The sequence below is a fragment of the Phycodurus eques genome, chromosome 15 (genome assembly GCF_024500275.1).
Source record: "Phycodurus eques isolate BA_2022a chromosome 15, UOR_Pequ_1.1, whole genome shotgun sequence".
In the NCBI taxonomy this organism is placed as follows: domain Eukaryota; kingdom Metazoa; phylum Chordata; class Actinopteri; order Syngnathiformes; family Syngnathidae; genus Phycodurus; species Phycodurus eques.
In genome coordinates this window covers 23,936,526-23,954,730 of record NC_084539.1, presented here as the reverse complement: position 1 = coordinate 23,954,730, position 18,205 = coordinate 23,936,526, and the positions used below count along the sequence as shown (strand labels likewise).

Genomic DNA, 18,205 nt, shown 5'->3' with positions numbered 1-18,205 from the left:
CAACTTCTTAAACACCGAAGCTACAATTCCATTGCAACATGCTGGCAATTTTTTGACTTGAGTTTGTTATCACATTTCTGTGGGGCCAATTATATATTACTCGTGCACTCGCTGTTCTCTGTCAATTGACCGTCTGTTGTCGTACTAGAGCGGCTCCAACTACCGGAGACAAATTCCTTGTGTATTTTTTGGACATACTTGGCAAATAAAGTTTTTTTTTTGACTTGAGTTCGTCGTCACATTTCCGTGGGGCCAATTATGTATTACTCGTGCAGTCACTGTAGTAGTCTCGCCACGCTGCACTATTTGCATATCTGTTGTTGAGCAATACTGGCCACTCATCCCAGAGGAGCATCTGCTCCATTTGCACACTGACTGTGGAGTATCTGCAACATTTGCACAATCAACATTGTCCCAGATGATCGCGCTACTCGTCACTTTAAACTGCATCCTCTCCTTGAAGTCTCTGCGCCCTTTGCACAATGCTCATTGCACCGGACTATTGCAATATTAGTCATTCGAACTGCTCTAAGTGCTAGAGGACTCTGCATCTTTGTACAATTGTCAAAAAAACAAAACAAAAAAATTTACCGGCATTACCAGATAACTATTAACCCTTTATTGGTCAGTGACTGTTTTTTTGTCAATGTCTTTATGTCTCAAAGTGTTTTCTGTCAACTGACTGTCTGTTGTGGTACTCGAGCGGCTCCAACTACCAGAGGCAAATTCCTTGTGTGTTTTTTGGACATACTCGGCAAATAAAGATGATTCTGATTCTGATTCTGATACAGATGATTCTGATTCTGATTCTGACCTTACTGCTCAACAGGTTTGAGCCCCTCATGGAAGGCATTAAACACAACACCATCAAAGATGAATGGACCCGTCGGGAAAGCATGGAGTGGGAACAGAAACATGGTATACAGGTGGCGCGGTAGAAAAGTTTGAGAACATTCTCCGCCTCTATGAAATAACCACTGTTCTGCCTGTCTCTTCAGCCATATGTGAGCGTGGCTTCAACTGTTTTAAGCCAATTAAGTCTAACTGGCGGAGTAATCTGACCACAGAACAATTGGACCAGCTCATGGGTGTGACGCTAGAAGGACCATCTTATGAGGATTATGACGCTGGACGGGCTGTGAACCAATGGTGGGCAGCTGGGTAATGTAAGAAGAGGCCACTCTTTGAGAAAACATCAGCTGCTGCAGATTACAATGAGGAGGATGACCTTCTGAATTTTCTTGTTCATCATGAAAAACATTGAAAGCTTAAACGGAATGTCAATATTGCTGCGTGTGTCACTCTTTTCTTTCCTTCTGGAATTGGATGCCCTTTTCACAAATGACCAGCTGGGGTAACCACAGGTTTGGAGGGCCTCCCTCACATGTCTGTGCTCTTTCTTTTTGGCCTGTGGACTGGTTGGAATGTTAGCACCTCTGTGTTGTCGGCTATGGATAACGCCCAGTCTGTGTTCCAGAGGGTGGTGTGATTCCAAAAGTAAGTATTGGTCAGTGTGTGTAGGTTTTCTGGAAACCCCAACACGGCGGCCCCTGTCGTCTCCAATGTGGACATCACAGTACAAAAAGGGTAACCTATTGTCTGTGCAGCAGGACAGTTTGAAATAATCCCTCTGCTTATTTATTTTTTATTTTTTAGCTCTTCTGATGTTTATTGAAAATGCAGCCGGACAGAAAAGCATTTTAGGGGACTGACAGAGGGACAGAACGGACAGGGGGAAGAGCGGTGCGAACCACAGCAGAACAATAGTTAGACAATCTAGATATTTGACCACAAGTAACGTTACAACAGTCAAATCGTGTTCTTATTTATGGATTGGGGGGGGACATGCAACAACTAACCAAGAGAACAAGATGAGAGAGGACAGAAAAGGGCAGGACAGGATGTGGGAAATGAGCAAGGCAGTGCTACAAATGAGTGGGGCGGTGGGATGCTTTTATAGTGTCTCAGCACCTGTAAGAACCTGTGAGTTGATGTCTTATATCCTCACATGTGAACTTGATGTTATTGTCCACTCAGTGAAGGCTTTTGAACCCATGTGTCATCCACATATCTGTACCAATGACTTACCTGCACTTCCAAGAGAGACAGCACTCTTTTGAGAACAAAAATGTGTATATTGTGGACAGGGAAGACAGATGGTTTGAAAGAGGGGTGAGAGAGGCCATATACAGTCCCCTCCAAACGTATTGGAACAGCAAGTTCAATTCCTTTGTTTTTGTTGTATACCGAAGACATTTGGGTTTCAGATCAGCTTTCTAGAATTCCAGCTTTCATTTCAAGGTATTTACATCTACAACCCCAATTCCAATAAAGTTGGGACGTTGTGTTAAACATAAATAAAAACAGAATACAATGATTTGCAAATCATGTTCGACCTATATTTCATTGAATACACTACAACCACAAGATATTTAATGTTCAAACTGATAGACTTTATTGTTTTTAGCAAATAATCACTAACTTACAATTTTATGGCTGCAACACATTCCAAAAAACCAGGGACAGTGTCTTGTTTACCACTGTGTTACATTATTCAATGTTGTTGTTTGAACAACATTAAATAATTGTTTGGGAACTGAGGACACTAATTGTTGAAGCTTTGTAGGTGGAATTCTTTCCCATTCTTGCTCGATGTACAGCTTCAGCTGTTCAACAGTCCGGGGTCCCCGTTGTCGTATTTTACGGTTCATAATGCGGCACACATTTTCAAATGGGAGACAGGTCTGCACTGCAGGCAGACCTGTCTAGTACCTGCACTTTTTTACGACGAAGCCACGCTGTTGTAACACGTGCAGAATGTGGTTTGGCATTGTCTTGCTGAAATAAGCAGGGGCGTCCATGAAAAAGACGTTGCTTGGATGGCAGCATATGTTTCTCCAAAACCTGTATGTACCTTTCAGCATTAATGGTGCCTTCACAGATGTGTAAGTTACCCGTGCCATTGGCACTAACACAGCCCCATACCATCACAGATGGCCCATGACAGTCCGGATGGTTCTTTCCTCTTTGGCCCGGAGGACACAGCGTCCACAATTTCCAAAAACAATTTGAAATGTGGACTCATTGGACCACAGAACACTTTTCCACTTTGCATCAGTCCATCTTAGATGAGCTCGGGCCCAGAGAAGCCGGCGGCGTTTCTGGGTGTTGTTGATGAATGGCTTTTGCTTTGCATAGTAGAGTTTCAAGTTGCACTTCCGAATGTAGCGGCAAACTGTATTTACTGACATTGGTTTTCTGAACCGTTCCTGAGCCCATGTGGTAATATCCTTTACACATTGATGTCGGTTTTTGATGGGGCTTTGCCGCTTACATGCAGTGATTTCTCCAGATCCTCTGAACCTTTTATGGACCGTAGATGATGAAATCCCTTAATTCCTTGCAATTGTACGTTGAGGAACATTGTCCTTAAACTGTTCGACTATTTTCTTACGCACTTGTTCACAAAGAGGTGAACCTCGCCCCATCTTTGCTGGTGAATGACTGAGCAATTCAGGGAAGCTCCTTTTATACCCAATCATGGCATTCCTCAACTTTCTCAGTCTTTTTTGCCACCTGTCCCAGCTTTTTTGGAACGTGTTGCAGCCATAAAATTCTAAGTTAATGATTATTTGCTAAAAACAATAACGTTGATCAGTTTGAACATTAAATATCTTGTCTTTGTAGTATATTCAATTAAATATAGGTTGAACATGATTTGCAAATCTTTGTATTCTGTTTTTATTTATGTTTAACACAACGTCCCAACTTCATTGGAATTGGGATTGTAGATGTGTTCAATAACTCAGGACAGAACACCTTTTGTTTGAAGCCACCCATTTGTCAAGTGAGCAAAAGTATTGGAACAGACATGATTAAATGAACTTAAAGTGAATAACATTTAATATTTGGTGGCATAACCCTTCACCCGACTGTTGCTTTTCCAGGCCTTTACTGCAGCCTCTTTCAGTTCTTGTTTGTTTCTGGGGGTTTCTCTCTTCAGGAGGTCAAATGCATGCTCTATTGGGTTAAGGTCCGCTGAGTGACTTGGCCACTCTAAGAACTTCCACTTTTCCCCCCTGAGGAAGTCCTTTGTTGTGTTGGCAGAGTGTTTTGGGTCATTGTCCTGTTGCATGATGAAGCTTCTCCCTATTAGTTTGGATTCATTTTTCTGTAAACTGCCAGACGAAAATGGTTTTGTAGACTTTCTAATTCATTCTGCTGCTACCATCATGAGTTACATACTAGTGAGTTAGTACTAGTGAGCCCGCTCCAGAAGCAGCCATAACATGACCTCCAGCATGCTTCACAGATGAGCTTGTGTGTTTTGGATCATAAGCAGATCCTTTCTTTCTCCATACTTTGGCCTTTCCGTCACTTTGGTAGAGGTTAATCTTGGTCTCATCAGTCCAGAACACCTCGCTCCAAAACCTTTGTAGCTCATCTCTGTACTGCTTTGTAAAATCCAATCTGGACTTCTGATTCTTTTTGCTGATGAGTGGTTTGCATCATGTGATATTTCTTCTCTCAAAGTCTTCTTCGAACAGTGGATTGTGATACCTTCACCCCTGCCCTGTGGAGGTTGGCAAACCCTATTGTCTGGCAATTCAAGAAAAATGCATCCAAACTAATTGGGAGAAGCTTCATCATGCTTGTGTATATTTGTGAGTGTGTGTGTGCGTGTGCATGTGTGCACGTGCATTTGCGCGTGCACGCATGTGTGTGTACCTGCAGCTCGACGCCGTAGCCCGCGTAGACCGTGATGGTGTACGTGCAGCATACGTCGCCGGCCGAGAGAATTGCGTCTGACGAGTCGATGTAACCTTCAGGCTGCGTGAAGGTCACAGAGCAGCTGGAAGCTTCTGGGGGGACGAAAATAGGATTTTATCAATCCATATAGTCGACCTAAATAGTTCCTGTAAAAATCCCTTTGTAGTGATTGGGGAGACGGGAATGAGTGAATGATTCCAAACGCAGCGACTGCTTCATGTCACTGAGGCCCATCCACACGGTACACACATGCACATGATTTTCATATAGCGGACCTGATTAGCGCCAAAAAAAGTCCAGTGAAATCCATTTATAGCGATTCGGGAGTTGGGAATGAGTGAATGATTGATTTAATCATGAATCATTCATCATTCCTGACTCCCAAATATAAAAGCCGGCGGCACGGTGACCAACTGGTTAGAGCGTCAGCCTCACAGTTCTGAGGGCCCGGGTTCAATCCCCGGCCCCGCCTGTGTGGAGTTGACATGTTCTCCCCGTGCCTGCGTGGGTTTTCTCCGGGCACACTCCGGTTTCCTCCCACATCCCAAAAACATGCATGAATTGGAGACTCTAAATTGCCCGTAGGTGTGACTGTGAGTGCGAATGGTTGTTTGTTTGTATGTGCCCTGCGATTGGCTGGCAACCGGTTCAGGGTGTACCCCGCCTCCTGCCCGATGACAGCTGGGATAGGCTCAAGCACGCCCGCGACCCTAGTGAGGAGAAGCGGCTCACAAAATGGATGGATGGATATATAAAAGCCAGAAAGGGGCGTGGTCAATGTGTCAAGCAATGAGATCACACCTGACGATGATGCTGATGCGTCCAAATCTGGGGGCGTGGCCTCATCCTTCACCTCAGGCGCACGTGTCGGTGTGTGCGTGAGCGCGAGTGTGGGTCCTGGAGGTGGGGGGCTCCACTCCTCCTGCCGGGGTGCTCCATAGAGTGGTGGCGGTGTGGGGGAGGGGGCGCCCCTTGCCTTCTGCTGAGCGCTTTCTGCTGCCCAACCTGCAAACTGCACCAAGGACAACACCCTGGCCTCACTTTTTTCTGCACACACACACACACACCCACACCAAATATTTTTATGTACATGTACTGTATTTGTGTACATCATTTATACATAATACAATTAGACATTAATATATATAGTGCTGTGAAAAAGTATTGCCCCCTTTCCCACTTTAATGTGCAAGATCATCAAACAAATGTAAATATCAAACAATTGTAACCCAAGTGAACTTCAAATTCTGTTTTTAAATGCTGATTTCATTTATGAAGGAAAATAACTATTCAAAGTTCACACGTGTGAAAACGTAATTACCCCTTTTTTTTTTAAATCCTGAATTAATTGTGGCCAATCACAATTTCTGGTTAATTTTCTCTGATTACCTCCAGACCTGTTCAATCAACAAATCACTGAAACAGAATCTGTCCTGACAAAATCAAGTCGGACAAAAGATCTAAAAAAGCTGCGACAAAATGACGCGGTCCAAAGAAATTCCCGAACAGTCGAGAAATAAAGTAATTGACATCTATCAGTTTGGACAGGGTTACAAAAGAAATTTCTAAAGCTTTAGGATTCCAGCGAATCATAGGGAGAGCCATTATCCTCACATGGAGAAAACATGGAACAGTGGTGAACCTTCCCAGGAGTGGTCGGCCTCCAAAGATTACCCCAAGAGAACAGCAATGACTCATCCAGGAGGCCACAAAGGAACTCAGGACAACTTCGAAAGAACTGCAGACCTCCCTTGCCTCAGTTAAGGTCAGTGTTCATAACACAACAATAAGAAAGAGACTGGGCAAAAATGTTCCAAGGCCAAAACTGCTGACCAAAAAGAACATAAAGGCTTGTCTTACTTATGCAAGAAAAAAATAAAATAAATAAAGACATTTGGGGGAATATTATATGGACTGAAGAGATGAAAGTTGAGCTTTTTGTTTCGTTTCATCCGGCATAAATGTAGCACAGCATTTCAGAAAAATATACCAACTGTCAAATATGGCGGTGGTAATGTGATGATCTTGGGCTGCTTAATTCCTTCAGGACCTGGACAACTGTGATTGATGGAACCATGAATTCTTCTCTTTAACAGAACTTCTTTTGTTGACTTCTCCCATCATTTTGACTTACTGCGCATGTGCAGTTGTACAGCAGCCACAAGCTGATCATATGGCTCACGGAGCCCTTCACATGATAATCTCCGCGGATAAAGCATCTGGTGAGGAGGAGCTACACAAATGCTCATGGCAGACTGCGACCCCAGCAGATGAGTTGGATAAAGTTATATAAGATTAATTCAGCATCAACAATCGTGGCAGATGATTGACGAGAGCGAGCCAGCTACCGCGAACAAGCTGACTTGTTCGAAGCAGATGTTACCAGCCAGTGTAGATTTACGCATTTTACGGCATCGAGACCATCTTAAAACAGAGCATGGCCACGATGCAGCAAGGGATCCTGGTTAAAGTAATAGCTTTTGGCAATAGCTTTTTTCTGCTAAAACGCACCTAACCGGCGGGCTATAGATAGGTGTCAAATAATGAAATTGGATCCTTCCTTTGTTTGGCAATGATGTCTTTATTTCGGAATACTATAGATACAACCCTAATTCCAATGAAGTTGGGATGTTATGTTAAACATAAATAAAAACAGAATACAATGATTTGCAAATCATGTTCAATCTATATTTAATTGAATACACTACAAAGACAAGATATTTAATGTTCAAACTGATAAACTTTATTTTTTTTTAGTAAATAATCATTAACTTAGAATTTTATGGCTGCAACACATTCCAAAAAAGACTGAGAAAGTTGAGGAATGCTTATCAAACACCTGTTTGGAACATCCCACAGGTGAACAGGCGAATTGGGAACAGCTGGGTGCCATGATTGCTTCCCTGAATTGCTCAGTCATTCACAAGCAAAGATGGGGTGAGGTTCACCTCTTTGTGAACAAGTGCGTGAGAAAATTGTCCAACAGTTTAAGGACAATGTTCCTCAACGTACAATTGCAAGGAATTTAGGGATTTCATCATCTACGGTCCATAATATCATCAAAAGGTTCAGAGAATCTGGAGAAATCACTGCCTATAAGCGGCAAGGCCCCATCAAAAACCGACATCAATGTGTAATGGATATTACCACATGGGCTCAGGAACGGTTCAAAAAACCATTGTCAGTAAATACAGTTCGGCGCTACATCCGTAAGTGCACATTTAAACTCGACTATGCAAAGCAAAGGCCATTTATCAATGACACCCAGCAACGCCGCCGATGGACTGATGAAAATTGGAAAAGTGTTCTGCGGTCTGACGAGTCCACATTTCAAATTGTTTTTGGAAATTGTGGACATTGTGTCCTCCGGGCCAAAGAGGAAAAGAACCATCCGGACTGTTATGGACGCAAAGTTCAAAAGCCAGCACCTGTGATGGTATGGGGCTGTGTTAGTGCCAATGGCATGGGTCACTTACACATCTGTGAAGGAACCATAAATGCTGAAAGGTACATACAGCTTTTGGAGAACATATGCTGCCATCCAAGCAACGTCTTTTTCATGGACGCCCCTGCTTATTTCAGCAAGACAATGCCAAACCACATTCTGCACGTGTTACAACAGCGTGGCTTCGTAGTAAAAGAGTGGGGGTACTAGACTGGCCTGCCTGCAGTCCAGACCTGTCTCCCATTGAAAATGAAGCATTATGAACCGTAAAATACGACAACGGAGACCCCGGACTGTTGAACAGCTGAAGCTGTACGTCAAGTAAAAATGGGAAAGAATTCCACCTACAAAGCTTCAACAATTAGTGTCCTCATTTCCCAAATGTTTATTGAATGTTGTTAAAAGAAAAGGTGATGTAACGCAGTGGTAAACATGACCCTGTCCTAGCTTTTTTGGAACGTGTTGCAGCCATCAAATTGTAAGTTCATGATTATTTGCTAAAAACAATAAAGTTGATCAGTTTGAACATGAAATATCTTGTCTTTGTAGTGTATTCGATTCAATATAGGTTGAACATGATTTGCAAATCATTGTATTCTGTTTTTCTGTTTAACACAATGTCCCAACTTCATTGGAATTGGGGTTTTATATAGATATTATATATAGGCAGGGGAGCATTACAGAGACAGTGAATGCACACACACACGGACCACAAACCACTTTCTTGTGTCCGATTTTGGAGAAAATCACACGCACACACACAAAAGTAAACACTTTTCCAAGCAGGCCTGATGATGATGATGATGATGATGAAGATGACTATGATGATGACGCGCAGTTTTTCACATTTTCATCAAGCCATCCAGACATGAAAGTCAACATTTGTGAAATGAAAATGATCCTTGATAATTAAAATTGTATTTTTCACTTCTGTAGATTTGAACAACAACAACAATTATACATTACATTAGCTTTTAGAGGCTTGCGGGCATCCCGACCTGCAAACTTACACATGCACACGACAGTAAGACGATTCCACAAAAGTTGTTTGAACATGGAAGTGTGTGTGTGTGTGGTCGTCATGGCAACCGACTGCTGAGGGTTTGACAGCCAGAAGAAAAAGCGAAAGTCGTTTGGCATCGACCACTTCTGTCAAACATTCTAATCCTCTCGGGGATTATGCTCCCAAAAGAGAGGGAAACGTTCCCGATATGCCACTGTGCATGTGTGTGCGCGCGCGCGTGCGTGTGTGTATGTGTGTGCGTTAGCCGAGATTAGCGGGGATTAAAAAAGCGCTAATGTCACTTTTAGTGCTGCGATTAGCAGTAAGTGAAGATGCTGCAAAAGTGTGCGTGTTTGTTAGCCATGACACTCTCCTCAGTCCTCCCCCACACTCTCCTTAAGCACACCCAAATCCATCATAGCAAAGGGGGCTTAATGTGAAATTTTGTTGGCTAAATATTTATGTTTAATCTCACAAAACATTTTTTTACACTACCTGAAAAAATACATTTATTTCAGCTATGCTTGCACATATGCTTATGAGTTTATACAGCTAATGCTGACAATGCTAACAGCCATGCTAATAAACATTATTATGGAATCGTGCACCACAATAGCAAAGTTGTTAATAAGCACTTAATGGTAGCCATGCTAATAATATACTGATACGGCTAATGAATTTAGCCGTATCATAGTAAAGCGTCGCCGAGGCATCCCTCAAGGCGTTCTTTTCGTGTTCTTTGATCTTTTTATTTTAAGATAAGAAAAAAGTGTTTTGGGTATAACTTATTTACAGACAGGAAAAGTGTGTTTATGGGTTAGTTTGTTATTTAGAGACAAGAAAAAGTGTGTTTGTGGGTTAATTTGTCTGTGATGCATCCTCTTAGCAACAACAACAAAAACAGTTTTGCATTTCCTTGTAAGTGCCACTCGTCAGGAAGCCTCCAGGCAAACAAACAGGAGGTCAAACACTGCGACAGGAAGTACAAAGAGCCAATTTGGACGTTTAATCTAGCGCACACGCCATCCCGCTAAGCAGCTAGCGCGCGCTCAATAGAACAGACGCCAGGAAGCAAACATAGAAATAAATTCACAAGAATTTCATCCAGCAGCTCAGAAAACCTTTCAAGGAGACTTAGCATAGCTTAGCAGTTTAGCATAAATACAAATGTTGTGTGTCGTTGTGATGGTGACAAAAACAGTTGGAGATACTCCGTGCTCCGCGCGAGTAGGACCAAGCGTCTTAACGCCGATCACATGACCTTCGCGTTGTTTCGCAGTTTAGCATAGCTTAGCACAGTAGCCCTCGGTGACTTTGCAAAATAAATCATATCAATTGAATTTCAATTTGTTTTTATTTTATTTTAGTTTGTTTGTTTTTTATGCGAGTGTATTGCTGCCACAGGGAGAAAAATATAGTTCAGTATGAACTTCATTATCATTATCATTATAACGTGATAAAGTTCACGTTTTCACTTTATAGGATTTTAAATTTCACATTATAACATGATAAACTTCATGTTTTAATGTGATCAATTTCATGTTTTAACGTGATAAGGTTAATCCTTTAACGTGATCATTTTAACGTGATAAATTTCACCTTTTAACGTGGTACATTTCACGTTATAACGTGATAAATGTCACGTTTTAATGTGATAAGTTTTACGTTTTAACGAGAGAAATTTCACATTTCAACGTGATACGGTTTATGTTATAAGGTGATAACTGTCACGTTATAACAAGATACGTTATCAAGTTATAACGTAATAAGCTTTACGTTCACATTCGGCCAAACAAAATGAAGCAATTCCCTCCAGTTCAGGTCAGTGGCGGAGCCCTATGGAGGTACTCTTGTTTTTGTGTCTAAGAAACCAAAGTTATAGCTACGTAACTACGCTACTCTGCTGTAGTACTGTAAAATAAACAAATAAGGAAAAGTGTTTCAAGAGATTGAAGATTTTAAAAGGCCCACGTACCTTTATAGAGCTCCACCAGTGACCTGAATCAGAAGAAATTGCTTCATTTTGTTTAGCCTAACGCTGCAGTCAAACTTAACAGGTTTTAAGATAAAATTCAGCATCTTAAAACGTGAACTTCATCATGTTATAACGTGCTGGTGAACTTTTCTGGTGTGGCAGCAATACGCTTCCATAGTTTTTCAAATGTGACTAAATTTGAAGATTATTTGGATCTTTTCTGTTGTCACGGCCACCGATGTGCGACAACTGGCACCAAGATTTATTTAGCTAGATTGAGCAAACACACTTTTTCTTGTCAGTAAATAGCACGTTGACACACAAACACACTTTTTCTTGTCTTTAACTAATAACTTCACCCTAAACACACTTTTTCTTGTCTCTAAACAACAACTTGACGCTAACTGGAAGCTAATTTGACGGCAACTTGACGTTAACGTGACACTAATTTGACCTTAACTTGATGTTAATTTGACCTTAATTTGTGGCTAATTTGATGGTAGATTGATGTTAACTTAAACTAACCTCGGGCTGGTGTCGTGCAACCCGGCGGAGGCTCTTCAAGCGGAAGGATTTCCGCTTCACGTCCTCTCGTTTCGCTTGCAGGCAACAAAAGACCACACCGTTGCGACATGGAGCTGCTCCTAATAATTTGACCGAGTGTCGGTCAAATTATTCGTGGTTTGCACATCTGCCTCACAGTCAAGAGGTTCTGGGTTCCAACGTTACCGTGTTCGCTTTATTGATGAACACGAAATTGTCATCAGGGAATGTGAGTTGTAAATATGTCCCCTGACAGTCCCGCGTTTGTCTCTAGTGGACATTAAAAGTCAACAAACCCCTGTCCAAATGTCAGGATTTTGTGATCTAAAAAAAAGAGAGCAAACGTTTGCCATCATTAACTCCGTTTTTTTTTTGTCCTGTTCGGCTGTTAGGTCAAGCAGAATGGAAAATCTGTATCCCTTTCATGCCGGAACAGTTTTACTGTGTCACAGTGGAGTTTTGAAGCTTCCGCTGCGGTATTATAATTGAGGTTTATTGAGAATCAGACTTGATCCGTCGAACAGAACAAAGTTTCTAGAAGGGAGAGAGAAACAAAGACAAACGAAAAAAGCACTAATTGTAAACAGCATGAGAGAAGTAAATCATTACATTATCTACAACAATGAAACGTTAAATATGAGTGTTGCACGGGGCTGTAGCGCTACACCCTGTGAGGGAAGGACGGGACAAGATAGGACGGGACAAGGACAGGAGAAGAAGCATGCGGGACCAGGGTCGTGGACCCGGCTGTACAACTGAAGTGCGGTGGCATTCATTATGTCAATTATCTGAGTCTACAGGACGAGAGTATAAGTGAGGGGATACACACGCAATTTGCATATTCATGAGTTCTTTGTCGCGGTCAGCGCGTGACTCCACACCCAGTGAAAGAGTCCTAGGGGTGTGTGTCTGCGGATAGATGCGAGCGAATTGATACCGTTTTGCACGCGCAAAGACTGACAGAAGTGTCCTGCAATTACTGCGGCCGCACCGCGGCGGCTGAGGACCCCGCCCGCTCAATCGAGGGGCGGGATCAGGCCCAGGGGTCCACCCGAGAGCAGCCCGGCGGACGGGACGCGTCCCACGCCGAGGGACCCGGGGCCGGCGACAACTGGCCACCCGGCGGGGGCCGCAGAAACCCGATGCCACTCCCCCAGACGACCCCCCCCACCCACCGCCCCACACGCCCTCTTCAGGCAGTTCCTTTGACCTCATGATTCTCATTTGCGCTGACATGCATCGTGAGCTGTAAGGTCTTCTATAGTTAGACAGGTGTGTGGCTTTCCTCATCAAGTCCAATCAGTGAAATCAAACACAGCTGGACTCCAATGAAGGTGGAGAACCATCTCAAGGATCATCAGAAGAAATGGACAGCACCCGAGTTCAATAGATGAGTGGCACAGCAAAGGGTCTGAAGACTTATTTCAGTTTTTCTTTTTTTATAAATCTGCAAAAATTCCATCCATCCATTTTCTGAGCCACGTCTCCTCACGCGGGTCACGGGCGTGCCGGAGCCCATCCCGGCTATCGTCGGGCAGGAGGCGGGGTACGCCCTGAACCGGTTGCCAGCCAATCGCAGGGCACATACAAACAAACAACCATTCGCACCTACGGGCAATTTAGAGTCTTCAATGAACCTAGCACGCATGTTTTTGGGATGCGGGAGGAAAGCGGAGTGCCCGGAGAAAAGCCACGCAGGCGTGGGGAGAACGTGCAAACTCCACACAGGCGGGGCAGGGGATTGAACCCGGGTCCTCAGAACTGTGAGGCTGACGCTCTAACCAGTCGCCCGCAAAAATTTCAACAAATCTTTTTTTTTTTTTCCTGTCAAGATGGGGTGCTGTGTGTACACTAATGAGGGGAAAAATTAACTGAAATGATTTTCGCAAATGGCTGCAAATTAACAAAGAGTGAAACATTTAAGGGGGGCTGAATATTTTCCGTACCCACCGTACGAATATGAATAGTTCATTTTTTTCGGCCACCCTTACAATAAATCACAACAAAACGGGTTCTGTGAATGTACATAAAAGGAGAGGGGAAAAAACATCATACGACCGGATCACACAACTCTACAAACATCAGTGACCGAAAATGCGCAGTGCTTATTATTGGCTATCCTTTACAGTTCTAAAAGTCAAGAGTAGAAGTAAAAATAACCGAGATACACAATGTGGTTGCAAAGGTGTACACACCCTCTTATAACCGGAGATGTAGCTGTGTTCACAATGAACCAATCGCAGTGAGACTCTCGCTCAACAACACGCACCTGCCGACATTGCTCTGGTTCATCCCAAATCAAGTTCACATGTTCGAGTAGGCTTTTCCTGACATTTTTGGCGCAAGTCTGAAGGCTTTGTGCTAACCCTGGCTGCTAATTGGGAACTGTTCATATTTCCCCCCACTGGCGACCAGTCGACGCATGTCTGTCAGTTTTCCACGGAGGTGTTCCAAATATTGGGACCAGTTGAGGATTTGCATGTCTGCGTGCAATCGGTCGTCCCGAATGAATTGACCGCAGGGACCCTCTCCACACGCCCCCCACGCCCGCGTTCACCGCAGCGCATGTTTACATCCACGCGCGCTGCGGTGAACGCGCTGCAGAGCGAAGCGAGCACGCAGGTGGGGTCGTCCACGCGGCAGCTGGAGCTCAAACACACACACGACCGATGTCTGACCTGCACGCGCCGTGACGCAGCTGCACGCCAGCCACAGGAACACGCACGTGCGCCGAGACATCAAGACGTCCAAGGCGGGGGTCCTCAGTACGGGGGTCCGCGGGAGGATCTGTTGGCACGTGCGACCGGAACTCGAATGTCCTCGTGCCGGTGCAGCTTCCTGCAGCGTCCTCCCTCGCTCAAACCCACACGCACACACGCACGCCCCCCTTCTCTGTAGCTCTCGTTTTCTCTCTCTCTCTCTCTCTCTCTCTCTCTGTCACTTTTTTTCACTCTATCTCTGATCGGTGCACAATGCTAACACACTGTATACCGCCGCATATTCGGGCTTTTGGTATTCGTGGATTCCCTTATTTGCGGAATTATTTTGGGGAACCCACCCCCCGTTATTGGCGGAACTTCCCACTTATTTGCGGTATTTTTTTTCCCAAATTCTTTTTTAATTGAAAAAGAAAATGAAAAAGGGGCAGAACGGAAAAGGATGAAGAAATATGAAAGAAGAAAATAATTCGGCACGGTGTCCGACTGGTTAGAGCGTCTGCCTCACAGTTCTGAGGACCCGGGTTCAATCCCCGGCCCCGCCTGTGTGGCGTTTGCATGTTCTCCCCGTGCCTGCGTGGCTTTTCTCCGGGCGCTGCGCTTTCCTCCCACATCCCAGAAACATGCATGCTGGGTTCATTGACAACTCTAAATTGCCCGTAGGTGTGAATGTCAGTGCGAATGGTTGGTTGGTTGTTTGTTTGTTTGTGCCCGATGATAGCTGGGATAGGCTAGCACGTCCGCAACCCTAGTGAAGAGAAGCGGCTCAGAAAATGGATGGATATATATATATATACATACACACACACACACACACACAGAGGTGGCTAGAGTAGCCAAATATGTACTCAAGTAAAAAAGTAGTCATCACAATATTTACTTGAGTAAGAGTTAGAAAGTACTCAACGAAAAAACTACTCAAGTAAAGAGTATATTTTTTTTAATCAGAGCATGAACATCAAATAAAAATCTAATCAAAGAATAACAATATATGGGAGTCGACACACGCGTTTAAATGTTGAACTCCCAGAAAAAAAAACAACAACACATACATTGGGCCCTACAGAAACATCATTTGCTTTATTCACTTAAATGACTTCATGAAGAAGGTGTTTGCTGAACAGACTTATTGTGTGCCATATCCACTGCCAAAACAACAATAGAAACACAGATAAAAATTGAGGGTTTTCGAGCATGAATGACCTTTTCAAGGTCGTGCCACTGCATTTCAATCGGTCTCAATTCTGCCGCTCCAAAGCATTCATTTTGTTTTTTTGAAGCCATTCAGAAGTTGACTGGCTGGTGTGTTTTGGATTGTTGTACTGCTCCAGAAGCTAAGTGCGCTTGAGCTTGAGATCACAAACTGATGGCCGAAATTTCTCCTTCAGACCAGAATTCATGGTTCCATCAAACGCAGCAAGTTGTCCAGGTCCTGAGTATTATTCGAACATACTTCTGTGCCACTCCAGACTTGCGCACGCAGTACCACCGTTCCTCTCCGGGCACTCGGTCATAGGCTTTCTCTCGATCGACAAAGACACCATGTAGCTCCTTCTGACCTTCTCTGTACTTTCCCATCCACATCCTCAAGGCAAATAACGCATCTGTGGTCCTCTTTCTAGGCACGAAACCATGCTGTTGCTCGCAAATACTCACTTCTTTCCTGAGTCTCGCCTCCACTACTTTTTCCCATAACGTCCTTGTGTGGCTCATCCACTTTATTCCTCTCTAGTTCCCACAGCTCTGCACATCACCTTTGTTCTTAGAAATGGGCACCGGCACACATTTCCTCCATCCCTCAGGCATCTTCTCACACACGCCAATTCTATTGAACAAGCTGGTCCAAACCTCCACAGCCACCTCTCCGAGATGCTTCCATACCTCCTCAGGAATGTCATCAGGACCAAATGCCTTTCCATTTTTCATCCTCTTGAATGCCTTTCTAACTTACTCATCATGGCCACTTCCTGGTCCACCACACTCGCCTCTTCTACTTTCCCTTCTCTCTCATTTTCCTCATTCATCAGCTCCTCAAAGTATTCTTTCCATCTAGCTAGCACACTGCTGGCACCAGTCAACATATTTCCATCTCTTTCCTTAATCGCCCTAACCTGCTGCACGTCCTTCCCATCTCTATCCCTCTGTCCGGCCAGCCTGTATAGATCCTTTTCTCCTTCTTTAGTGTCCAACCTGGCATACATGTCCTCATATGCCTCTTCTTTGGCCTTTGCCACCTCTACCTTTGCCCTACGTCGCATCTCTATGTATTCCTTTCGCCTCTCCTCGGTCCTCTCGGTGTCCCACCTCTTCTTAGCTAATCTTTTTCCTTGTATGAGTTCCTGTACTGTGAGGTTCCACCACCAAGTCTCCTTCTCTCCTTTCCTGCCAGAAGATACACCAAGTACTCTCCTACCTGCCTCTCTGATCACCTTTGCTGCAGTGGTTCAGTCTTCTGGAAGCTCCTCCTGTCCACCGAGAGCCTGTCTCACCTCTTCCCGAAAAGCTGCACAACACTCGTCCTGTCTCAGCTTCCACCACATGGTTCTGTGCTCTGCCTTTGTCTTCCTAATCTTCCTCCCCAGCACCAGAGTCATCTTACACACCACCATCCTATGCTGTCTAGCCACACTCTCCCCTACCACCACCTTACAGTCGGTAACCTCCTTCAGATGACATCGTCTGCACAAGATGTAATCCACCTGCGTGCTTCTACCTCCGCTCTTGTAGGTCACCCTATGTTCCTGCCTCTTCTGGAAAAAAGTGTTCACTACAGCCATTTGCATCCTTTTTGCAAAGTCTACCACTATCTTTCCCTCCAAGTTCCTTTCCTGGATGCCTTACTTACCCATCACTTCTTCATCACCCCTAATTCCTTCACCAACATGTCCATTACAATCTGCACCAATCACGACTCTCTCTCTGTCTGGGATGCTCAGAACCACTTCGTCTAGCTCCTTCCAGAATTTCTCTTTCTCCTCGAGGTCACATCCTACCTGTGGGGCATAGCCACTAATCCCATTATACATAACGCCCTCAATTTCAAGTATCACTCGATCTGATACTCTTTTCACCTCTAAGACTTCCTTAGCCAACTCTTCTTTTCAAATAACCCCGACTCCATTTCTCTTCCCATCTACACCATGGTAAAGTAATTTAAACCCTGCCCCGAAACTTCTAGCCTGACTGCCTTTCCACCTGGTCTCCTGGACACACAATATATCAACCATATATCAACCTTTCTCCTAATCATCATGTAAAGCAACTCCTGAGATTTTCCTGTCATAGTCCCAACATTCAAAGTCCCCACATTCAGTTCTCTTCTCTTTCTGCCGAAGAACCCGCTTTCCACCTCTTCTTCTTCGACTTCGACCCACAGTAGCTGAATTTCCAATGGCGCCGGTGGCAGACGTTGTTAACCCGGGTCACGACCGATCCGGTATGGAATTCTTTGGATGAACGCTCATATTTGTTTGCCAAAGTTTTCAGCCGGATGCCCTTCCTGACGCAACCCTCTGCATTTTTCCGGGCTTGGGACCGGCCTACAGTTTGCACTGGCTTGTGCCCCCCATGGGGCTGCATTTCATATAATATAATATATATATATATATATCTCCATCCATCCATTTTCTGAGCCGCTTCTCCTCACTAGGGTCGCGGGCGTGCTGCAGCCTATCCCAGCTGTCATCGGGCAGGAGGCGGGGTACACCCCGAACTGGTTGCCAGCCAATCGCAGGGCACATAGAAACAAACAA

General features: G+C 44.3%; 1 protein-coding gene across 5 annotated transcripts in view; it reads right to left on the bottom strand.

Moving 5' to 3' along the window:
- The window catches only part of LOC133413947 (seizure 6-like protein), a 30,006-nt gene extending 15,419 nt beyond the window's left edge, over nt 1-14,587 (bottom strand). For 4 of the 5 annotated variants that reach the window (XR_009769938.1, XM_061698888.1, XM_061698890.1 and 1 more), the window contains exons 1-4: nt 14,415-14,473; nt 11,719-12,270; nt 5,572-5,817; nt 4,729-4,862 (exon numbers count right to left, since the gene is read on the bottom strand). Coding sequence is in view for 4 of the 5 variants with exons in the window: in XM_061698888.1 (XP_061554872.1) it covers nt 4,729-4,862; nt 5,572-5,817; nt 11,719-11,827 (489 nt within the window). In the remaining variant the exon portion in view is untranslated. Of the gene's footprint in view, nt 1-4,728; nt 4,863-5,571; nt 5,818-11,718; nt 12,271-14,414 lie in introns of all 5 variants that reach the window. The other variant, XM_061698889.1, reaches the window with a different exon arrangement.
- Between the last annotated feature and the right edge of the window lie 3,618 nt (nt 14,588-18,205).